A 25,451-nucleotide genomic window follows, 5' to 3' on the forward strand; every position below is an offset into this window, starting at 1 on the left:
GATAATGTAAATGAAAGTGGTTTATTAACCAAAACCAGAGAAATGTTAAAGATTACTTTGTTGCTGTCTTTGTACCACAGTGTGATTGAAGGAGGTTAAGTGTTTGTTCAAGGCCACATAGCAGCTCCTAGCTCAGTAACTAGTACCAAAGAATGCTGCCCGCTGGCCTCTAGAAGAATGCTATTCAAGATACTGTTCCAAGATATGGTAAGGCACTTGGGCTGCAATGACAATCAGTACACTGCTGCCTCCTTCACCGAGAAAGTATTGCAATGAAGAAAAGCTCAGCTCAAGTAAACTGCTTAGAAAACAAAGTTGGTTGACGGACCAAATTTTGAGTAGCACTGCTCTAGAGTCAAGTATACTGATGATATATAACACAAAACACAAACACCCAACTCCCCACCCTATGCCAGGAGCCATAGGAACAGAGCGAAGTTGATCTATTGCGAGATAGATGGTAGAGATAAAAACTCCTGTGTCAATAGTTAATGCAAACGAGGAAGTGACTATTCAAAGTGCCCAGGAGTAACGGCATTTATTTGGACATCAGCACTGCTTTAGCTCACTAAAAATAGTCAACCCAGCCTTCCTCTGGCCCAGTTGGATCACCATTAATCAAAATTTTTATATATTCAGTCGCAGTTCCAAGAGAAAGAAGCATTTCAGTTTCTTAATAAATCAATTCTTGATATCTGCTGATGTGTTCAATAGAATTTAAACTAGAGCCCTATTTATAAAAAAAGCAGCTATAGGATCCTACAGTATATTCCATTTTAAATTATAAAGGAGATTATAACACTATAGCCATTAAAGTAAAATAACAGTGCTAGATTTATAACATTTCTTTAAAAAGCAGCAAAAGCAGAGGTGGTTTTTAGTTCTCAGAGTTCAGTTTGCATGCTTTTGTTTTAAAACAGTAATAAAGATGTTCAAAACAATCACACATCATCCTTTTCCAATACAAAGAAATGAGTCCGGACACAATTCACTATTACCCTCCAAAATAAAAACATTTGTTTCCTTCCATTCCTTTCTTCCCCCCCCATACACATCCCTTCTCTCACAAATGTATTTTTCATGGCCTGGCACAATCTGATCCCTTTCATTTGTACCGTTCAGCTCTTAGCAGGACCTGTGTCACCAGACTTATCAGTGGATCTCTTGCCTCAGCCTCAAGCTAGTCTTCAAGTGCGAAGTCATGCTCATATATTAATAGCACCATATCCAGGCATCAGATATATTTGGTTTCTTTGCTAAAATGGAAAAAACCCAATTCTGCTGACCCAAAACAGTGTTCTAACAACAATCTTACACAGTACAGCGTGCCTTTGCAAAGTATTAAAGAGTCTGAGGGAATGGGGAGGATTCATAATGTCCACCAATGTCATTTTAACCTATAGCCTATCTAGTTCCAACATGACTAACTCCTTTTATTCAACCTTATTGTTTCTTCTTCCATGCCAGTCCAATGAAAAGGGGGAAAAAAAGTAGGTATACACCCATTTTAAAGAATATTTATTACATATCATACCATTTGTTCATACCTTGGGAGAATGTTCCGTGTTGACACTAATTCTATCTCAAAACAGATACTGAATATTTCATTTTTAATGTTTTTCTTACTGCAAATTTACCATAAAGGAATTCATTCTATTGATAAAGCATAAGTCTTTTATAAAAATAGAATAACCCAGTAATGTCTAACAATCCAAGTCAATATAAGCTCCCCTGTGAAGTGGATTGTTACCCACAAATACAATACAATTAATTACATGTCCTTCCTTACGAGAGTTTTTAAGTTGCTCTTATTGCCACAGGCCTTTCCACAAACTCTGTCATATACCTGTGCATCCAAGAATCTTCTCAAAAAGTTTTATAGCAGCCATCCAAAATGATCTTTATTTCCACATCTAATACACCAGGGAAAATGGGAATAGAAATAAGCTTTTGATTTTCGCCTTTATGGTCAGGCAAAATCTTTTGCTATCCTCAGGTCAACTTAATAATGAAGAACTGGGGGGCCGGCCCGTGGCTCCCTTACCATTCATCTTTTTTTAAAAAATAATAATAATAATGAAGAACTGGTGAATGTAACAGGTTGTGTATCATTTACCATGGTGGTAAATGAAGTCATTACTACTGTTCAAAAAAGGCCCCAAGGCCTTATAAAGAGATAAATAACACCACAGAGATAAATGACACCAGTGATAGAACAGAACGGAACCCAAAACAGACCAGGAGACACCTTGGTTCTATGGGATCAGAAGTGCCAAGGTGGGGAACTGGGCTGAAATAAAACACAGAACACATGAAATGTCTTTTTTGTAACTTTAATTGAAGCATTGCTAATTCATTTTCTTTAACTGTTTCTTATAAGCACCAAATTTTAATATCTAAGTCAATTTGGGGGGAAAGAAACACCACCAAGAACTTCCCTCTGGAATAAAACAACGATGTTCATTCCTCTAAACATCCAAATTGAAGGTCTACCAAAACCAAAACAGAAATAGCCCACAGAGAAATAAAAAGTAACAAAAATCACATTCTGGGGGGAGGGTCAGTGCATTTAGCATTCTGTGCTGTGCTGTCTAATCATCCTTCAGCTGACTTTCAAAAAAAATAACAGCCTACCTCATCAAAATATACATTTTCCATTCGCTTTTTTAAGTTAAAAATAATTAAAAAAAGAAAACTTTAAGGAATTCACGATGAATTGCCTGACTCATGTTGATGGCATGAACAGCACATGGAGGTCAGGAAGGCTATTTGCAGCACACGTGATTAGGGGACATTCATCTTCATGGTTTCACTTTCTTCCAAACAGTGTAAAATACCCACCTGGACAGGGAATCAAGGAATAAAAGCAGGATGAAAAGCGTCATGGCTTCGGACATAGTGGGAATGAGAATGCAGGCCTTTGGAGGAGGCCACTGTGCAGCTAGGGACGCCACCACCTGGGATGCCTCAAGGACCGAGAGGACAAAAGGCTAAAGGAATGCAAATATTCTCTCCGGCAACACTACTGCTTCCAAGGTCTCATAAAAGCTTTAGGGAATTAGCATGAGAAGGAAAGGAAGGAAGGAAGGAGCGAAGGAGATATGGAGTGGGGGGAAGACAGAGAAGAGGGAGGGAAGAGAGAAGGAAGAAGGGAGGAGGAGGAAGACAGGGAAAAAAGAAACAGGGTGGAGGGAGGAACCAGAAGGCAGAAGCAGCCTATGTTTTATCAACTGATTTCTCAAATCTCTAAACATGCCAATACAGACCTGACTACACAAAAATGCTCCGAAGGGAACCCTGAACGCAGGTGGCCAGTTGGTGAAAGGAGATGTCAAAGCTCTCCACAGGCCACACAAGGACACAGCCACCCAGCAAGCAGAGGACACCCCCACCCCGTACCCCCCACCCCATGGCAGATCTAGGGGCTTCTTGCCTCCTGCCAGCAGGCTGCCTACTCGGCTGGGGCTCTGTCCTGGCTTGCCAGGGCATGAAAACTGCTGTCGCATGCACCTGGACTTGACCACCACAGATAAGGAAGGAGTTGTCCGCAGACTGCTGTCTGCCTTTCTTTCAGAAGGAAATGCTGTACAAATTTCCGAACGCAATGCTCATTTTGGTTTTTCTCCATGTTTTACTTCTTCGGACTAACTTTACTTGGTGGAACTTTGCAGCCCCCAGCATTATTTTGTTCCCGATTTCTACTGTAAATTAGCATCAAGTGTAGGAATTAATATTCAAGTCAGATAATTTTAATGCAAGAGTAGAATGAGTATCTAAAGACATCTTAGACCAGAGCTTGCCAAGCTTTTCAGGCGCACAGGAATCCCCCAGAGGGCTGTAAGACAGGTCACTGGCTCCACCTCCAGCAATGTGATTGGGCAGCAGGTGAGGATGGGGCTTGGGAATGTGCATGTCTAACTAGTTCCCAGGTGATGCTGCAGGTGTGGGAACACCTGTGAGAACCACTGCTCTGGACCAGTGGTGCTTGATTATTAAAAGCACCAGGGAAGCTGTGGCAAGCCATACCCCAGAATCTCTGAGGGTGGGACCCAGAAACCAGTGTTTTGCTTTTTTTTTTTTTTTTTTTTTTTGTGTGTAGATTGTTCTCTCTAACTGATAAGACTTGATACATTGTCCCCAAAGCTTCAAGGCCCAGAATGGCATTTCTAAGAGTTTTTTTTTTTTTTTTTTTTTTTTTTTTTTTAAAAGCCCCAAGGGTGATTCCAATAGCAGCCAAGCTGGAGAACCTAGGCTTTATGTACTACAGAGGTAACTCTGTTTATTATTGGGACTTAAAATGTTAAACTGGCCTAGGATTTACTGGGGTGTTCTGATCTGGCAACACAATGTCATGGTCAAAGGATACAATTCCAAGTATGAAGGGACACAGACGATCTCCTTCGAAAATTCCACAGGACAATACAGGCGCCCAAGCTGTTCTTCATAGAGCGACAGGGCTTCTGTCAAATTGACACAGTTCCCCTAAATCAACGAGAGAAAAGCAAACAATGGAATTCTTGAGTCCTACTGAGGGCTCCACTCACTTAAAGGTCTCTCTAATACAGGAGAACAATTCTAGCTTTAGATAACGGTTCGTCTTTGAAAATGAGATAAGGCTTCTGTACTTTTACAAATTGCATGGAATTCTATTTATAGACTCATTAGCTCATTATCCTTCTACCTCATTTACCAAGCCATTTCAAATTATCAGAGTATAAAGCAATACAAAGCACTGAGACCAATTTCTCATTAGTGACAGTCATTGTATCAACACCATGCGACTGAGCAAAGATTCGTACACATAACCCATTTCAAAGCAAATTCTCAATAATGGTCCCCATTGTGTTGAAAAGGAAGTATCAGAAAAAACAGTGCTTTTGATTTCCAGAATAGTTGAAACTACAACTCTAAGAGTCTAAGATATTGCCACAGAACTATATTCACATCCCATGCTTAGGCAAAATCTGTAATTTATTTTAAGACATAAGAGAACAAAAGTTTATTCAAGATACATATGCTAAGGAATCACCCAGGTGTGCTCCTTATCAAAAACCTGCCCTGGACTTCATTGCTCTAACTTTTCTCTCTTTCCAGTCACCACTTTTTCAGCTTGGCCAGCAACTAGGGGTGGTCAAAGAGATACAGTGACAAGTGACCCACCCCTTCAACTTTTTGTCAGCCTGTAACCTGGATGTGACATTTGGAGCTGCAGCAGCCATTCTGTGACCATGAGGAGGAAAGAAAAAAAAAAGGTAAAGAGTATCAGAGACTGATGTCAAAGACATAGAACTGCTGACTGGATACAGTATCTGCCCAGCTCTGGAGCAATGCTTCTCAATCTTTAATGTGCATATGAATCACAGGCGATCTTGTTAAAATGCAGGTTTTGATTCAGTAGGTCTGGGGTAGGATTTATCATCATTTTGGCACAATTTTACTTCAAGTGCTTTGCATTACAAATTTAGAAAACAAGATGAGTATTTAATACCACCTATTTTCTTTTGACCTCTGAAGTTCTTTACATCCAGAAGACTACTGAATCTATGTGCTGTAAGATGAAAATTATATCTACAAATAAAGACAGCCTATGATGTAAGAACTCCTAAGAACAGCATCTCAAAACCAACCAGCTAGCCAGCCAGTCACGGGCAAGAGGTTAGAACTATTCTGAGAGCTGGCTTTAGTGGTTTTAACTTAGCACATTTGCTCAGCATGATGTCGTCCTTCAGTGCCATCCTGTTTAGTAACCCATCATCTAGGGTCCTGCAGTGGGACTTGGCCAAACTACCCCTAGACAGCATATAATTTGGTTTCAACATCAAGTTCACCATGAGCGCATATAAACACCCCACGTGTAATTTAAGATTCACAAATAGAAAACACTGCCCAGTTGTTTTTAGATCACGAGTGGGGAAGCTACAGAATGGAAATGCCACCAAGGTGCACAGTTAAATCATTTTCTTTACCATCTTAAAATTGACATCATGCTCTCTTTAGAGAGAGTATATGGGAGGCCCCCCTTACAGAGAATGTGGTAAGGAAATAGGAAAGTTTCAATTTGTTCTTTCCCAACATTGTCAAGAAGCAGTTTTAAAAAAGAAAAGAGAAAAAAAGAAGTTCACCACACAGAGAGAGACCTACCCAAGAAAAGTAACGGGATACATTTCCCTTTCCTGTCTACTTAAACAGAACATTATTTATTCTTTTCGTTTTATGAAAGACGTGTGGGAAATGCACAACAAACATCTAATAGCAAAGAATTAAGCACCTACTAAGGATGAGAGGAAGGAATGGGACAAAGGGTGGGGACACACCTAGGGGTGTGCCAATACAGCACCTTTGGTTCTAGAAAGTTCTCCTTGCCCCACATTAGGCATGGATAAGTAACACTTGCTTTTGTACTTTATAAATTTCTGTATTGTTTGCAACAGAAGTAGAAAAAAAGGATACCATGGATGGGTTACTTCCAGAGACAGGCCGGAATTAGGGAGGAATATAGATGCCCCAAGGATACTACTGGTAATGTCCAATTCTCAAGTTAGGTGAAAGGTCAGGGGTTTGCTAGTATTTTGCATCATAACTTACATGAATGTTACATACGTATTTTTATATGTATCAAATAACCTAAAGTTCTCTTAATGGGGGGCAGTGCAGGGGGGAGTCCCAGGACCTGCTTCCTAGTCTCACGAAGGCAAGTCCTCCTTGTTTCAAATTCCACAACACATTCCCCAGCTTCACGGCACTGCTGATAAGGCTGCCTTGAAGCAGCCACAGTGACACTAATGACTTCACAAATTCTCCACTGTGACGCAAGTAGTTTTTGGCAGGAACATTTAAGCTTTTGTAAATCATCACACATTTTCATCCCGTCCCTTAACCTTACTCCATTTCTAAGCTACACACTCAGGCAAGAGAGGTGGACATGACAGGAATCGAGGCTATCTTCTGAGCATGTCACTTAGCAGTTTTAAAAAAATTACACTGTGGCAACTACATCAATAAGTCCTAATCAAACCACCCTGTTTGACTCAACCACTGCTTCTTGAAAGGCCTACACCCACTAAGTCCGTGTGAACCTCACAGCCTAACACATTCAACTACTGAATGTACTGTGGGACCCCCGGGTGTTATAAAATGACATCGCTTTGTGTTTCCAACTATAATCAACGTGGAGGACAAAAAACATGTCATAATACGTCTTTGGAACAATTCCTGGAAACCAGCGCAGCCCTAGACACATAATACTCCATTTTTGGTGAAAGTCAGTTGGCAAAGGCAAGTTATCAAAGCCTGGGTCACTGATAGTTACAAATGGGCTGTGGTGCTACTCTAAGCCAGCATTTCTCTTGGTCTTCCACACTAAGACAACACTTCCTCATAGGAGGCAGTCCACCAGGCAAATATTCAGGACAAAAGAGTCACACTTTCTTCCTAACTCCACCTGTTGTCTACTACAAATGGTCTGGTTTGCAGTGAATCCAGATTTTTTTCACTCTCTTTTGGTTAAAGATCCCAGAGCCTCACATTCTTCTTCGACTTAAGCTGCGTGAGATTTCCTTCTATTTGCAGAAACGTAATAGAAAAAAAAATTCTATAGGTATGCTCTGCTTAAGAAGTGTCCACTCATGAAAAAGACCAACTTGCTGAATCTAGGTTGCTTTTACAAATAAGACAGCTTCGTTCGAGCAGCTTTCACTGTAGACTTCCTACAACGCAGAGGTCAGCAAACTTCCTCCGTAAAGGGCTGGACAGAAAAGATTTTAGGCCTTGCAGATCATACGGTCTCCGCCACAACACTGCAGTTGTAGGGCAAAAGCAGCCACAGACACTATGCAATGGATGAGTGTGGCTGTGTGCCAAGAAAGCCTTATGCAAACAAGGAGGCCAGATGTGGCCCACAGTTTGCAGACCCCTGCTTTAAACAGTTAAGTCTAGAGCATGTTTCAAAAAATCATTTCTAAATATTAGGGGAAAAAACCTATCCATTCATAGACAGTTATTTGCTCTCCTCGAGGCTTCCCAACACTTTGACCAAGTGCAAAGTCCAGGATTAATCACCCCATGCTTGAAGGTCTTGTCCCAGGGGAAAAGGACAGCAGGATGGGCTGGAGCCTGAGTCAAGGTGTCTCTTAGGGTCACTACGTTGTTTTCAGATTATTAAACTCAGATTCCATAAAACGTCAAGGATAGAATATGCTCGCAAGCACCTCCTCACGAGAGTAAAGTTAAGAATGCTACCTGTTCTTGACAATTAAATACACCCACACTTTATATATTAAAAATAAAAAAAGTCTAGGGCCGGCCCATGGCTCACTTGGGAGAATGTGGTGTTGGTAACACCAAGGCCAAGGGTTCGGATCCCTATATAGGGATGGTCACTGGTTTGCTCACTTGGGAGAGTGTGGTGCTGACAACACCAAGTCAAAGGATTAAGATCCCATTACCGGTCATCTTTTAAAAGTAAGTAAGTAAGTAAGTAAGTAAGTAAGTAAAGTAAGTAAGTAAGTAAGTAAGTAAGTAAAGTAAGTAAGTAAGTAAGTAAGTAAGTAAAGTAAGTAAGTAAGTAAGTAAGTAAGTAAAGTAAGTAAGTAAGTAAAGTAAAGTAAGTAAGTAAGTAAATAAATAAATAAATAAAAATTAAGAAGTCAGGAGGGGGAGGGACTTCGCCTGTAAACTCAAAATTTAGAGACCAAAGTGTAATACTACCTAAGTTAAGTGCTTATTTTTTATTTATTAATCAAGAAGTTTTTGTACCAAGTAAAAAGGCTGTATTATTAGTTGCCTTTGCTGTCATTTTCAGAATTTTGCTAAGGATTTTAAGAGGTCGCATATTTTTTTTTAAATATCAAGAAATACAATCTTTAAACCTTTTAAAGTTAAGAATCCCCTAGAGAAAGAGAAAAACACCACAATTTGCTTCCACCTGGTGGCAGGAGCTCATACTACAGCCAAATTTATCAGACGCATGTTGCCGTATTTCCATTTAAGAATCTCCTAAAGGAGAGAAGATGGTGGAAATCACAGTCTCTGTCTCCACCTGGTGGCAGCAGCTTGTACTACAGCCAAATACCAGGGTTGATAAATCAGGATAAATCCACAAGAACTCATTAATTCCCAGTAGGTGACAGGTCAGCTATTTAGAAACTTACTGCTTGAAAGAACATAACCCAATGATGCTGTTCTATCATTAAAAGACACAAATTTTGAGAGTATGCATTCAAATTTCAAAATATAAAATTCTTAAATGACAGTTTTGGGAAGAAAACAGTTCAGTACCCTACCTGTGTAAAATATTTCCCATCCTGTTTCAGTACTTTCATTGAGAGATCAAGAATCAGTCTGAGAAACTCCCATGTGGAATCTGGATGTTAAAAAAAATTAAGTTTTATAAATATGGGTTTGCATGCATCAACAACATCTGAAATCCAATATTCACTCTAATACTAAATGCTATGTTTTGAAAGTCCCCCACAAAACTCATGTTGGAACCCCAGTATGGTATTTGAAAGGTATTTAAGAGGTGACTGGTTAATTGGATTAATCTATTCATGGAGTAATGAATTATCAGAGTAGACTGGGGTTTTATAAGGAGAGCAAGTGAGCATGTTGGTAACTCTTGCCCAGCTCCAGCCCAGTCCTCACCATGTGATATCCTGTGTCACCATGGGATTCTGTAGAGAGTCCCCACCAAGAAGGCGGCCCTCAGCAGATGTGCCCCCGGACTCCGGACTTAGCCTCCAAAACTCTAATAAACAAATCTCTCTTCCTTATATATTAACCCAGTTTCAGGTATTGTTATAAGCATCAGAAAACAGGAAGGGAAGGGAGGGAGGGAGGCAAGGAAGGGAGGGGAGGGAGGGAGAAGTCACAAGCTTAAGATCCAATATTTCAGAGCTTTTTTATGAATGACAATGTATAGTCATATAGCTGACATCACACACGCACACACACACACACACACATACACACACGCACACACATACACACACACATACACACACACACACACAAGGTCAAAATCAAATGTGTATCCACTTAGCACTGTTCTCACAATACCAAATAAAGATTCCACACAAAGACAGTGGTTGAAATCTGAAAGAAAACTGCTTTAAGGAAGGTGAAAAGCGACATCCTGAGAGAAACCACAAGGGTCATAAAGTTGGGACCCGATTCTGTAAAATGAGCAGGAAGTCAAGTTTACAGGAAAAAAACATTAACGCAGGAAACAAACAGCAGTGATGTGGAGCATATGGTTTTAAGAGGGGAACTGCCTCTGTTGTTCCTTAGAATCGTCACCAATTTAAAAAAAAATCACAATTTAAATAAACTATGAAACAATTAATGTCAATGATATGATTATGAGTCATTTTACTTAACGTCTGTTTCAAATGACCAAGTTAACGTGCTTATTTAATGGCGGAACAGGAATGAAAGCCAAATCCAAATCCAAATCCAGTCATCTATCCACATGGGCCTCAGTTGAACCCCCTTCTAAAAATGAGAAAACTTAACTAGACAATCTCTAAGATCCTTTCACCTCATATGGTGCCAAGAGAAACATCGCCATGAACAATATCTTGGTTAAAAAAACACTGAATCTACCTTCTTCCGGAGATGTGGAGATTGGAACAGCTGTCAGATCATTAATCACATAATCAAACTCTCTCCCTTCTTTGGCGTACCTCTTCAGTACTGGAATACAGTCTTCTATGAGAACCTTACAGAGAGAACAGGAAAAAGAGTGAGCCAACACATGTGGATGTAGTTAATCACTAGTAGAGAAGGAGGAAAAATGCAAGCTGGGGCTTAGATTCATAGAACCTGCTCCATAAACAAAAGACTTTCATCCATGTCTGTGACAATGAAAATGAAGATCTTACCACAGATGCTCCGTGACTTATGATGGGGTTACGTCCCAATAAACCCGTCCTAAGTCAAAACTGCATTTAATACACCTAACCTATCAAACATCACAGCTTAGCCTCACCTACCTTAAACGTGCTCAGAGCACTGACATTAGTCTACAGTTGGACAAAATCATCTAACGTAAAGCTTATTTCATAACAAAGTGCTGAGTATCTCACATAATTTATTGATGTTCTACTGAAATGTTACCACTTCCATACCACTGTAAAGTCAAAGAATTTTAAGTTGAACCATATACTAAGTCACGGACAGTCTATACATGCTTCATGTGCCTTCTCATTTCATCTTGCGAACAACTCTACAAGTACTATCATTATCCCATTTTACCAATGGAGAAACAAACTTGAGAGGTTACACGGCTTGCCCAAAGGCACCCAACAAGAAATGGAGCCAAGAAATTCACCAGGAACCATCCGCTGTGGGTTAAATGTGTCTCCCAAAGGTTCACGTGTTGGAGAACTTGATCTCCACAGTAACAGTGTTTAGAGGGTGGGAAATCCTATTACAGTAATTGAAAGGTGGGGCCTTGAAAACTTGACTAGATTGTGAGGACTGTACCCTTGTGAATGGATTAATCCATTGATGGTTTAATGGGTGGTAACGAACACGGTTCTGATGGCCTTAAAAGGAGAGCAAGTGAGCAAGTCAGCTCTCTCTTGCTCTGCCCATCCTCGCCGTTTAACACCCATCCCACCAGCTACAAAAAGGCCTTCACCAGATGTGTTCCCCAGACTTTGAACTTCCCAGCCTCCAAACCGCTAAGGAATAAATTTCATTTCTTATAAACTACCCAATTTCAGGTATTTTGTTATAAGAGAAATGAACTGATACACTATCTGAAGGCCAATTTCAACTCTAAACTATACTGCCTCTCCTAATATCTGTATTTTCTTCCACTTTTAATTTTTCTTTTATACTAAGCAGTGAATGACTTCATTGTTTATCAATTTACTTTTGCGTCTTACCTCTTAAATTATTAACCTACGGTTTTTCATTTGCCCTAACACTTCAAGTACTGCTGATAAAGTCATGTAGTAAATAACAGCTTCTACAATCAGAGTCATTAACGAGTGGAGTACAGCAGTTAAGGGCTGGCATCCTCACACAAATCCTATGTAGTAAATACAGGAAGTAAGTCTGAGGTCTGCCTTTCTTTGAAGTACTGAAGCTATGTGCTGGGCCATATCCTGAACTAGACAGGAGTTATTCACATCTTTTGTTTTCCTAATTACAAAAAACACTCATGTAAAAAAATTTTCACATTATAAGTCAGAAATCAAGTTTGCCACAATTTCCCAAGATAACCTATCCCATATTTTTTCTTATAAATGTTCTTATACGTACCCTCATGGTTATATTTTTTTTAAGAAACTGGATTTTACTGTCCTATTGTTTTATAACTTGTTTCACTTAATGCATCATACAAGTCCAACTATGCAAAGGTGTAGAAGGTACTAACCCCAGCTGCCTTCAATCCACATATTAATCCCATTTGATATACTCATTTTTCCACATGCTCATATATGGACTCTTATGAACACTCACCCACACGTAAACACAAATGTGTGTTCTTTTGTAAAACTTAAACCACACAGCATTCTGAACTTTTTCCCTAACATCTCTCCAGGTAACCATCATTTTTAAAAAATACACCATTTCACTAAAAACCTTCTTGTTCTTGTCATCACCACACCTTGGCCTCTACAAGGACAGCCATAATAAACCTCCTTGTATCGATGCCTTTATGTCTGGGCCCTCAAACACTGGGCTACCATGTTAAAACACATTTTACTTTTCATGGCAATTCATGCCCCAACCAGCAATGCATGCGAGCACCTGTCTCCTGGCATCCTCCCCAGCACGGGCTGGTGGTGCCCCTCTTCTTAACTCTGCCAAGTCCATTGCTGATGTTTTCACGTGAACCTCCTGGGCCACCAACAGGGGTGAACATCTTGTGACATTTTCACAGATTATTTGACTGTCCTCTTCTGAAAAGTACCAGAGCTCATTTTCATTACACCTTTACAAATTGAGCTAACTTCATTTTTAAATTTTAAGTTGTAGGGGCTCTCTGTATTTTTCAAGGAGTTAATTACCTGTCATGTGTTACCAATATTTTTTGTAGTTGTCTTCTGCCTTGGTAATAACAACATAATACCATAAACAGCTCCTGAGTGTTTTTCTTATAAGGCTTCCGAATTCCAAAATTAAATACTCTCAATTTTCCTAAATGTATTAGTTTTTATATCTAGAGCTTAAGCCATGAAATTCATATTTCTATGGTTTCTAGAGTTAGCTAACTTTGTTCTCACACAGATGGATAGCCCATTATGCCCGTCACTTATTAAATCAACTACATCTTTTCCCAAGTGAACTGAAACGCACCTTAGGCCTTATATTAGCAGTATATGTAGAAATACACACTCAGATGTATTCAAGTTCCTGTGACATTCCTCTTATCTATTTGTCTGCTCCTGTGTCATACATTTCCTATCTGATTTCTGTGCCTTACAGTAGACTAATTTCCAAAGTTTTCTTGGCTATTCTTAGATAGCCTGGATATTTAGATATTATTACAAAAGATACTTTTTTACAAATAAACCTTAAAATAGGGCCGGCCCGGTGGCGCACTGCTACAGTGCGCCGCTTGGGAGTGTGCCGGCGCTCCTGCCAAGGGTTCAGATCCCACATACAGACCGGTTCCCGCTCACTGGCTGAGCAAGGTGTGGGCGCAACACCGAGGGTTGCGATCCCATTGCCGGTCCCGGTCCGGTACGGGCGCGACACTGAGGGTTGCGATCTGTTGCCGGACACGAAAAAATAAAAATAAAAATAAACCTTAAAATCAGTTGGTCTAATTCTAAAATCCCCCTTGTGATTCTGATTGGAATTCATTCTAATTGGGAAGAAACAGACATCGTTCTATTAATCCCATCTAAGAAATACAGCATGCCTCTCCACTTATCCAGACTTTATTTGAAGCCTTTCAATAAGATCTTGACTTAATTCATATCGGTCTCATAATACCATTCTCCTTAAATTTATTCCTAGGAATTTAAAACAATTATCATAATTTGAATCCCCCATTTCCATTCAAACTTTTGAGCATTTAGCAGAGAAAAACATTTTTAGTCTGTCTTTATCCAATTACTACCTCAAATAATTTTCTAGAGAAGTTTCCAAGATCTTCTAAGCATTCGTATCATCTGCAAATAATAATCTGATTACTTATACTGTTTTCATCTTCCTACCTTACTATAAAAAACAATGTTGAATAAAGGTAATAATAAGCATCCTCATCTTGTTCCTGGTGTCAACCAAAATTAAGGCTGCCAAGGCAGAAATAATTTTGTAAAGTTTACTGGGAGCCAAATGTGAGGATCGACCTGGGAAACTTGACAGATAAGTGCTCCAAAGTTTATTACAAAGAGCAAAGGCTTTACACACAGAAAAGGCTGAAGAAAGCAGAAGACAAAAAAAGCAGTTTGGTAATTTCAAAGTTACTTTCCTTGAAATGTGGGGACAGGGAGACAGAACAATAGGGAATAACTGATGAGTTAACATCAGGTTACTTCAGGCTATCCTTTTGTGTAAGGCTTAAAGCAGAGGGGACTTCATTATCAAACCTACTGAAGATTTAAACTGGCCTTTTGGGAGATTGGCTGTTATCTTTCTTCTGACTTCTCAGAAGGTCAGACCACAATGTAAGTGTGGAACTTAGCAAGGGTGACTCCATTTTGGTTTTAGTCTGGTCTGCTGGTGCATAGTGCAGCAGCTTACTGCAAAACAATGGCCTCCAAAAATTTTTACTTCACACTAGCTTCAGTGAATGGCATTTGCCATTTACTGTATTTTGTGTTTTGCCATTTACTCTAACTTTACCTTTAAGTTTCTGATAACTGGTTTCTATTATGTTTAGATATGTTTCCCTTCTAATGCAATTTTATTTTATGTAAAGTTTTATTAAGAACGATTAAAAAGGGCCAGCCCGGTGGCGCACTTGGTAGAGTGCGGCGCTTGGGAATGCAGCAGCACTCCCACCGAGGGTTCGGATACCATATAGAGACCGGTCCGCTCACTGGTTGAGCGCGATGCGGGCGCGACACTGAGGGTTGCGATCCCGTTGCCGGTTGCGGTACGGGCACGACACTGAGGGTTGCGATCCCGTTACCAGTCACGAAAAAAGACAAAAAAAAAAAAAAAAAGAACGATTAAAAAACATTCAATAAACATGAGACAAATTTATTGACAGATGTCTTAAAACTCACATCTTACTTTTCTGGACTAAATCCTAGTTGGGTGTAATACAGAATTCTTTAAATAAGTTACTAGATTTAACTTAGTATCTTACTTGGAAATTTTGTACTTACATAAAAAGCACAATATTTAGCTTACTTTGTGAACTACCTTGACCTCTGTATTAAGGTTATTCTGTCCTTATGTAAGAAAATAACCTAAGTGATTCATTTTCAGAAATAATTCAGGCTCAGCCTGAAAGTTGTCTGACTGGTCCAGCCCATTCCTGGGGGGGGGGGGTCACTGAACAGACAGAGTTCTCCTTGAGATGGTAATGAGTTACTAGCCCTTGATTGTTCTCTTCATTCCCTAGTGTTTCTCCTTTCACAGGGTTTCAGTGGCTTGTCCTGAGCCTGTGGACAGGACAAAGAAATTTCTTACAAGAGGGTAATAAATCAGGGTAATATTAGGCATCATCTGGGAAGACTGTGCACCCTATAGTACTCTCAGCCAATGAGGAAAGTGGGAAGAGGGACTTGCACACTAGGGAATAAATTGCTTGCTACAGCCCTTTTCTGTATGCCTGCCCTTCAGACACCTGAACCTTGTAAGGCCATCATTAAAGTCTCACTTCGCTGTACCTCGTGTCTCCGTGTCCATCCTTTGGCATTGGATGGGTGAAGGTATTTCTCACACCTTATAAAATGTCAGAACAGAGTAATTTTCTGTTTTTCAAATGATAAATAGTTGTAATGACCTGGTGTCTTTTTAATGATAGCATTTTAATGGCCAAGGGGCTTGCCTGCCCTTAGGGGAAAGTGGCCACTCTGGTCTCTCTTCTGCCCCAGCCCCCCAGACAAGGAACCCCCACCCCTTGAGAGCTTTGGGAGAACTCTCAGCCTCAGAAGAATTTTCCAAGCTCCCCCTGATGGTTGTGCTGTTCCAGAGAGAAGATGGAAGAGAAAAGAGGATGTATTCTGGCACTAACTTCCGCAAGTGCAGCTTCAAATCAAAACAGTTTTTCCCTTGTCTCGACTGTTGGATCCCAGATCCACTTCTCAGGTCAAGAGGTTGCTTTCCAAGGCCATTGGTAAATCTTCCCACTTACATCCAACCTCTATTACAACAGTAAACAACTCTCCCATACTGCTGCTTTGAATTTGTGGTTCTGTTTCTTTCTTAATCCATATAAGAAAGCTACATAATAAGGAGCCAGGAGTCTGAATCACTCCTCTAAAATTACCCTGTAACCTTGAATGAATTCCCTTTAAACTCTAAGCTGCTTCTTCTTCATCCATATAAGAGAAATAACACCCACCTGGCACAGGCCTGAGGATTAAATACCACAGGCGGAGGGTCTGGCCCAGTACTTCCAAACAATGATTAAGTCTGAGCTCATTCATTGTGAAACAATTCCACCATCTCTCTCTCTGAAGACCCTAATTTCTCTCTCCCATTTTTTTTATTTTTTATTTTTTTTTAAAAGATGACCAGTAAGGGGATCTTAACCCTTGACTTGGTGTTGTCAGCACCACACTGTCCCAAGTGAGATAACCGGCCGTCCCAATATAGGGATCCAAACCCATGGCCTTGGTGTTATCAGCACCGCACTCTCCCAAGTGAGCCATGGGCTGTCTTGCACTCTCTCTCTCCCTTTTTAGCTTTCAAATAGTATAAACTAAATATACCCTAGTATATTCAAAAAGTTCATGTAAAAATAGAATTAAAAGACAATATGAATCCCATACTGGCCAACCACCAACCAAAAAAAAGTTTTAAAAAATTAATAATAATAATAATAATAATAATAATAATAATAATAATAATCTTTCCATGAAAAAAAGTATCTTCATGTATCTTTCTCTTTTGACCATGACACAATCAGAAACTGCAATAATAGGTCAACATTCAAGCACAGTAGAATTTAGACAGAAGAAACTAATTGCTTATTAAAATCAATTGTTCCTACTTCAAACATTTTAATCATATATACCTACCAATTAAATACCCAAAATCCCTCTGAAAGACCCAAGCTCAAAGAGATTCTTCAGGCTGGAGAGCCTAATGGTGGTAGGTGGTTGCCAGGTCATAAAAAGGTACATCACATCTTTCATACAAGATTGTCATTCAATTCAAAGAATCTGGAGTTGGCAGTTTTTTAATTATCTGTATATATTCACTCTAAATACAAATATACATATAAGTCATATAAAGAGACGATTTCTCTTCTTAACCAATTATATTAAAAGCTGTTCTAAGAAGGCAAATTCCGATCAATAACAATCAGTTAAGAATATGACTTAAAAATATGCTACCTGGGAAACAATTACCTGATAGCAGTCTCCCTTAAGATTGTCTAAGACGTCACCACATGTTTTTCGCATGTATTTTTTACATCCATCAATCACCATTTGGTCAATGTTCGAAACAGGTTAAGGAGAATTTGGATGTATCAAAAAATTCTGAAATAGTAATACTTTAAATAAAAGATTAAGACAAACATAAAGGTTTCATAATACTAATTTTTGGGTATCACAAATTAAAAAAGATGAATAAGACAGTGATTTTATCTTCACACTAAGAACACTCAAAGGGAACTGCGATCTCATGAAATGGCTTAGGGAAGTCATTTCGCAACTGCTGAGGCAGTAGACACTTGCACCAAAGTCACTTGCTCTTTAATCCTCAACTAGATTATCTCTGCTTTGTTGGTGGGAACGTAAAGAATACTGGTAATAAATTCAAGTGCTTGTTCAAGGCAGTCTGTGTAATACTTTTGCCTTGAGTCTGTGGTAACATTAGCTTGAGTTGAGACACAAAAGAAAAGAAGGAAGGAAACAAAAATAGCCCACTGAACATGTTCTCTTATAAAAAGGATATCTCTACCATAGTGACCATCTTTGGTTTCAGTTTGACTATTTCACTTAATATTCCCCCGTCTCCGCCTCCAAGAATCAGTACATCCTTGCCAGTGTAATCTTCTTTGCCACTGCCCATGATGGCCCGGGTATACGCCAAATCACTCTCTGCCAAATCTAGGGAGGAGAAACAGAGATCCAAAACAGTAACTCGACCCAAATACACAAATCACCTGACCTCACCACACTAGAAAATGCTGGAATCCAGCCTAAAATGTAAAATTATTTCAGTCTTTAAAAACTGTCAATAATGTGCATGGTTGTTGGTTTTTGTTTTGTTTTGTTTTGTTTTTTTTTTTTTTTGACTGAGGACTTTTCATCAACCCTGCTCATCTGACATGTAATACAGCTAGTGAGAGGAAAATCCAGTCTTAAGAATGTGCTGATATGCTGGATAATTAAATGCAATTACATCTTTATAGATGAAATAATATACCTCAGAGTTGCTTCAAAATAATAAGGGACAACGTGGACCGGGGTTTAGGTGAAACAAGATTGGCCAGGAGGGGATAACTGTTGAAACTCGATGATGAGTACATGTGGGTTCATGACACTGGTGTGTCTACTTAGGTTTGAATTTCTCCATAAGAAAGTTTTTATTTTTAAAATAAGCAACTGAGTTTTCTTTTAAAATACAATCCAAATACTAAGAAAAAGCAATGGCAATACTCACCAATAATACCCACCAAGTATAAACACTCACTAAGAAAAAGCAATGTCAAGAGAAAGTTTACATTAAAGCCCAGAAGATCCACAGGTTAGCAGGATGTAAATGTGCATCTCAGAAAACAGCAATGTCAAACACAAACTTGGACAAATCCACAATGGTTTTTACCAGGAAAATATCATCATCCAACACATCACCACTTTGTTATGCGACTGGGACAGGGATGGAATACTTACTAACATCCCCACTAAGGATAAGAATATTTCCAAATTGCTTCGAGTGCAGAATTTTAATGTTCTGATAAGGTGAATCTTCATCATACACCACTTCATCTATGTCATACTCAACCAGGTGCCCATCAGCAGTGGGCCAGTATCTGTCGATGGCCCCTCCTCGAACTATGGGTGGCAATCTGGAAGAAGAGGGCAACAGGAATGAGCCTTTCTAGAACACACTGCCTTACGAGCAGACCTGGGATGAGGAGCGTGCAAAAGAAAGCACCACCAAACGTCAGCACTATGGCACACAAGAGTTTACTTTTTAAGAAACCTTTCTGGCATGTTTTAAGTTTCCCCTAATAAAAAACTGAAGGAGAAAATGGCCACTGCAGACACCACCACACCCAAATACCTCAGCAGGTACCTATCTCAAGACCTCCCACACAACCACATTGCCATTACCCTTCACCCAGGTTCACATGGCTGCAATACTATTATCTAATACAGAATCCATCTTCAAGTGTCCCCAGTTGTCGCAGTTATATCCTTTACAGCTGTTCTGCTTTTGAATAAAGGTTCATACACTGTATCTTGCTATTCTTTTTCTTTTTATCCCTCATTTAACCTGGAATACACTTTTTCTGGTAAGTCTCATGTGATGGAAAAAAGAGGCCAGGAAAGGAGAATAAAAGAACCAAAGTGACTCCAGTTGTTTTTTGTTTCTGTTTTTTTTAACTTAATTGACTTGTTTTCTTCTTGCCCAAGAAGCTGTCCCTTCATTAGAATTTACTGCTTGACAAACAATCTCTTGTGTAGGTAAACGCAGATAACATTGTTTAGAGAATCCTGGGAACACAGGATACATCAACCTGTTAAACACATGGGAATTACTTATGAATTGAATAGCCTGTATTAGAGTAGCCATAAATATTGTAAAAGTTCTGAGAAACCTTTTGTTCAGTATGTCATAGTCAGTCACCTATTCTGTCTTCACACAATGTTTGGAATTTGTTTACTGCTTAGACCTTCCTAACCCTGTAAGACCTCCTGCCTTTTCCCGCTGTTGGGCAGACTTACTTATGCTGAGAGGTCTCCAGGATTTCCAACCCTAAATAAAAGCCTCACTTAAATTTCCTAACAGACTGAAGTGTTTTGCTTCGTCACATGACATTGATTTCTCTGAAAAGTTCCGACCAGGTGTCCTGCAGAAAAAAATCCCTCACATGGGTTTAGCTGATGATCTATCTCTTCATGATTAGAGGCTGGTTGACATAGATTACACAGGCATCACATCAGAACACAGTATGTGTGCTTGTCCAATTACTGGTGATGCTAAATGTAACCACGTGGTTGAAGTGGCTCTCTCCATTTGCTAAGGTAACTTTTCACCCTTTGAAATTACTTAGCAGGCTATGGGATGGCACTCAAAATGGGTGACAGTCCTGATCCCCAGCAGACCTTTCCAGTGGCTTTGGCATCTAAAAGATTCTTACCTGCACTAATTACTAAAGTGGCCACAAAATAATAGTTTTCTCATTCCATTCTTTTGTGAATACTAGTATTTCTGATAAGGTGAATGTACTAGAAACTACCAGCAGAGGACACTAAATGACAAGAGAAAACAGACCTGAAAAATAGGGTTGGCAAATCTAACCCAAACACAAAGAAAATGAGAACTCATCACACATGTAACACAACTAACTGCCTGTGTGTCATGTGTTCTCAAACACGGTAGTGTCAAACAGTACAAAGGCATGACATACAGCTGTAGACGCCCAAATGCTGGGATATGCTACCTCTGACTTACTCTCCCGAGTCTCCTCCACTCCCCGCTCACCTGCTTTCAAGAGCACAGTTTGAACCTGTTACAAGGCTTTCTATGAAGAAATATGAACTGTAAAGAACAGTGAGAATAACAAAGCAAATTCCCATAAACACTCATTTGACCCTAACGACTCCTGATTTACCCACTTCTTCATCTTCATGTGAAGAAATTCAGCTTTTGGAATGTTAGGCAGAACAAAGGTTTTCCTTGTAAAAATGTGAAGCCCCAATTAGGACAAGCCCCAGAGAACAGGCAAACAGGACTTCGAGCAAGCCTCTTCTACCCCCAGCTGATGGTGAGGAGTGGAGTGAGATGGGAGACCGAGCCACCCGTGGCACTGGATGAAAGTGTCAAAGTCACCTGCTTTCAGGGGAAGAAACCCACCCCCTGGGTGACAGCCAGCCAGCAGCTATGGGCACTTCCTGAACTATGCACAAACCCCCTGAAAATAAGCACTGCCTATTCTCAATTGCATGAACAGTGCCTTGGCTATGGTGAAGAGCTCTTTTCTCCATTGTAACCCAATGGTTTTTAAAGATTGGAAAAGAAACAGCAAGGATCTCTAGCAGGATGAGGAAGCTGTTACCCCAATGAAGTACTCGGCCTAGCATGAGGAGCATCTCCCTGTAATCCACCAGGAGATGGGGAGCCCTGCAGAGCTTGTTTCAACCTTCACTACTGAAAGAAAATTGAAAATGGATTGTACGAAGTCAGGAGGAATATGTCCTGGGCCTCGGGTACACTGTGTAAATTGCAAGAACGTGGGTTTTTTTTATCAACTTATGTGAGCTTGTTTTCTTGTTCCTTTTCATTTGAAAGTAGAACATGAAAATACATTTTCAAATAAATCCCATGGCTTCTTGAAAATTGAGATTTAATTCATAAGCAAAAGGATAATAATAATTTCAGATAACATTACTGAGTTACAAACTGTTAATGATTTAATCTCTAACAGTGTCACTCCCCAGATAGAAAAGTACAATATAGTCCTTGTGTTTTTGAGGCCAAGAATAAAGGGCCCGTAATACAACAAGGTATTCCCAACCTCTCGTTCTTTTCACCCTTATCTTATAAAAAGATGTAAAAACTCAGACAAGCAAAAGCAAGGTCTGTATTTTGAACTGAAAATCTAAAACTTAACTCCATTCTCACTTAGAAAACTCCTATTACCAAAAACATAGAAGAACCAGACTTCTCATGAATGCCGAAGCCCATAAATGCATTCCATTTACTCACTCCTAGAAGTAGCCGTGATACAAATCAGACTGCTTTTTCTGATGTGAGTCAATTCACTATCCCTGAGTTAAAGTTTCCAACACAGTGGGAATCTGTTCAATTCAAATGGATGCAGAAAAAACTCTGCAAGCAGGAAAAGATAAAATGTCCAGAGAGCGGTATGAATGTGTTTTTAAGAATGGGGGAGGGGGAAAGACATAGCTGAGGACCCCTAAACTGAGCTTGGGTGGGATAAAATAAAGTCTGGTGCTCTAACAGATTTCAAGTGGGCAAGCTCTGTGCCGTGTCTCATTCTTTTCACTTTATTTTCTGCTTTCCTTTCTACCTGAGATTTACCCGATTTACCTGCATTTACCTGAGATTTATCTGAATTACCTAGTTACCTTACATCTGCCCTGGAGCCTTCCTATGGGCTGATCAAACTTAGCTTGGTGAGTCATTAAGTACTTAAATATCCTAGCTCTTGCCAATAAGGATTCCCTCTTCTGGAAAGTGCCATGAACTGGACAAACCTGTACTGCAGTCATTCCATCAGTGATAAAGTCCCTCCCTTATCCGTCTTTACATAGATGAGGTTAACTTTATGAGCAAGGAACAAGCCTCCCAGCCATTAGGGCCCAAGGCAGGGCAAGAGCAAATTACTGACAATCATGTGCTGTGTATCCAAGGCACTTCTTCCTTCATTCCTGTGATTGGCCAGACCCCATCCCTTCCAACAAATATCAAAACTGCTACTTCTATCAAACTTCTTTTAAAATCTGATGCCACTGGCAAACATTTCAGTGCTGTCCGACAGAACTTTCTGCGATGATGAAAACGTCCTACATCTGTGCTGTCCGATATGGCAGTCACTAGCCACTAGCTACTGACATGAGACTAGTGCAACTGAGGAACTGAAATGTTTAATTAATTTAATTTCAAATAGCAGCAGTTGGTTAGTGGCTACCCCACTAGGCCCGGAAAGCTTCATTTTCTTCAATACCTTTTGAAAATAACCTGCCTGTGGCAGCTTAAAGGTGGGTGGCCTCTTGACTGGTAGTACCCTGGAAAGTTTTCTTATTTGAAAGATTTGAAGGAAAATTTTTTTAAAAAATCTCTTAAAACTGCTTAATTCTACTCTGGAACCCAGAACAATGAGCAGAGACAAGAGTCCTCTTCTCTCTCCTGGAGGGGTTTTGGGCAGGGGGGTGGTCAGGAGCTTTCTATCTCCCCCTTTACTGAGGTAGCAGCCCTACCTGGGTCTCTGCTTTATACAGTTTCACCTCCTTGGAATCACTCCATGTGGAATCACTCCACAATCTCCTTTCGGCCTCACTTTATCCAAAAGAGTGAGTGAGTGAGTGAGTGAGTGAGTGAGTGAATATGTATGTTTTCATACGTTTTTGTTTTGGTGTGAGGGGCCCAGTAGCTCAGTTTGTGTTTCCAGAAGCAGATGGTGATTTTTCCCACATCTTAAGCAGACACACTGGGGACAACACCACCATTCTGATTAGTTTACTGATTAAACAAATATAAAAGAACAATGGAGGGGCCGGCCCGGTGGCGCACTGGATAGTGCGCCGCTTGGGAAGCGCGGCGGCGCTCCTGTCCGAGGGTTCGGATCCCACGTACCGACCGGTTCCTGCTCACTGGCTGAGCGAGGCGCGGGAGCAACACCGAGGTTTGCAATCCCGTTGCCGGTCCCCGGTCCGGTACGGGGGCAACACTGAGGGGTGCGCTCCGTTGCCGGACACGGTAAAAAGACAAAAGACAAAAAAAAAAAAAAAAAGAACAATGGAGAGTGGACTTACCGCTTCACGGATCCCACGTACCGACCGGTTCCTGCTCACTGGCTGAGCGAGGCGCGGGAGCAACACCGAGGTTTGCAATCCCGTTGCCGGTCCCCGGTCCGGTACGGGGGCAACACTGAGGGGTGCGCTCCGTTGCCGGACACGGTAAAAAGACAAAAGACAAAAAAAAAAAAAAAAAAAAAAAAAAAAAAAAAAAAAAAAAGAACAATGGAGAGTGGACTTACCGCTTCACCCGCCCAGTACTGTCCTGACTCAATTCTTTCATTCTTTCTTCTACTTTGTTCAAAAGCTACAATCAAAAGAAAGGTAACCAATCAGCTTGTAGAATAAGATGTATGAAACAGCTAAATTACAGACCAGAAGACGGAGGCCATGTTGAGAGCTGTGCGATACCAGCAGCTACACCTGCCCCACCTCCGTCCTGGCAGCAGCCTCCAGGCCTGGCCCAACTGCACACTCCCACACCTAATATACCTCATGGTGCTGACCTAACTTAGTCTAAGTTAGCAACAAAGTGATAGGGAAGACGGAGCCTAAAGGATACTGCAGGTATAAAGTCATTTAATGGTTTTATATTCCCTCCACTGGGAAGTAAAATTGTTACTCATACTCAAGCAGTCAAAGGGGAAAGTTGACAGCCAGTTTCCTATAAACCAGTGAGGAACAACTATTTCTCTCCTAAAACCACTTATCTGGAGGGAAGAAAGTCTAAAACTAAGTTAACTGGGAAGTCAGCAATCAAGAGAAATAATCTTAACATCACTAAGCAAAGCAGATCTTATGATCCTGAAATAGTTGAGTAGATAAAAGCAAAAAACCTACACTGTCAATTTCTTCTTTGCCCTGTGCATCACTGTCGTAACTCTGAAGGTCCAGCAACACCAATCCATGTGGGTAAATTCTCAAATTGGCAAAGCTACAAAGGAAAGTTAATTTTCAGGTTAGGAACTGGATCACAGCATTCAAAAGAAAAAACATGCCACCCCAATTAAGAGAAAAGACCACTGCTCTTTTTCCCCTAAATTACAGTTAACCCTTTTGCTTTCTTATTAGGGCCTCTCTTCTTGGAGAAAGAAGCTACCAATCATTTATGGGAGACTTAGAGGAAGCACCAAATACTGTGGTTTCAAAACTGTTCTTGGGCCCAGAAAGTGGTTCGGCAGCAGTTCTGTGAATCCGATTTTTATAAAGATTCCCAGGTGATTCTGCCAGGTTTAGTAACCACTGTCTTAAGAAGAAGGAAGGGTGAAGAAAGGCAAACTGGGTTCCTCCAATTAACTTTCAGAGTTCAAATCAGAGTCTTCCTGACTGCAGGGAGATGGTGGCTGTTGAGCTCTCTTACCTGCCCGTAATCCTGCCGACTGGGCCAATTGTTGAGCTAAGGCTGGGTCTGGAGCTCACAGACCCCTCAAGCCTGTTGTCCAGACTGAGTCACAAACCCTTCACATGCTAGGCTGGGTCACCAGACCCCTCACACACAGGTCTGTGAGCTAGGTAACCGGCCAGAAGGTCCTTGGAAGCCATAGATTAGAAAGCATGGCCCCGCGGAGCAGCATCTACCCGAGGCAGACACCAGCCAAGCCGCAGGGCCACGCATGCACACTAACTCCACCCACACACACACAATTTGCTTAC

At 40.5% G+C, this 25,451-nt stretch overlaps 1 protein-coding gene across 1 annotated transcript in view; it reads right to left on the reverse strand.

Annotated features, from left to right (window-relative positions):
* Positions 1 to 2,317: 2,317 nt before the first annotated feature.
* Positions 2,318 to 25,451, reverse strand: part of SMS (spermine synthase) — a 41,917-nt gene continuing 18,783 nt past the window's right edge. Inside the window, exons 5-13 of the mRNA XM_008568400.1 lie at positions 24,639 to 24,732; positions 24,041 to 24,105; positions 18,984 to 19,159; positions 18,043 to 18,197; positions 17,493 to 17,582; positions 10,603 to 10,717; positions 9,282 to 9,361; positions 4,367 to 4,482; positions 2,318 to 2,841 (exon numbers count right to left, since the gene is read on the reverse strand). Coding sequence (XP_008566622.1) covers positions 2,802 to 2,841; positions 4,367 to 4,482; positions 9,282 to 9,361; positions 10,603 to 10,717; positions 17,493 to 17,582; positions 18,043 to 18,197; positions 18,984 to 19,159; positions 24,041 to 24,105; positions 24,639 to 24,732 — 931 coding nt within the window. The 3' untranslated portion in view covers positions 2,318 to 2,801. The remainder of the gene's footprint in view (positions 2,842 to 4,366; positions 4,483 to 9,281; positions 9,362 to 10,602; positions 10,718 to 17,492; positions 17,583 to 18,042; positions 18,198 to 18,983; positions 19,160 to 24,040; positions 24,106 to 24,638; positions 24,733 to 25,451) is intronic.

This window comes from Galeopterus variegatus, unplaced genomic scaffold (genome assembly GCF_000696425.1).
Source record: "Galeopterus variegatus unplaced genomic scaffold, G_variegatus-3.0.2 Scaffold406, whole genome shotgun sequence".
NCBI lineage: Eukaryota > Metazoa > Chordata > Mammalia > Dermoptera > Cynocephalidae > Galeopterus > Galeopterus variegatus.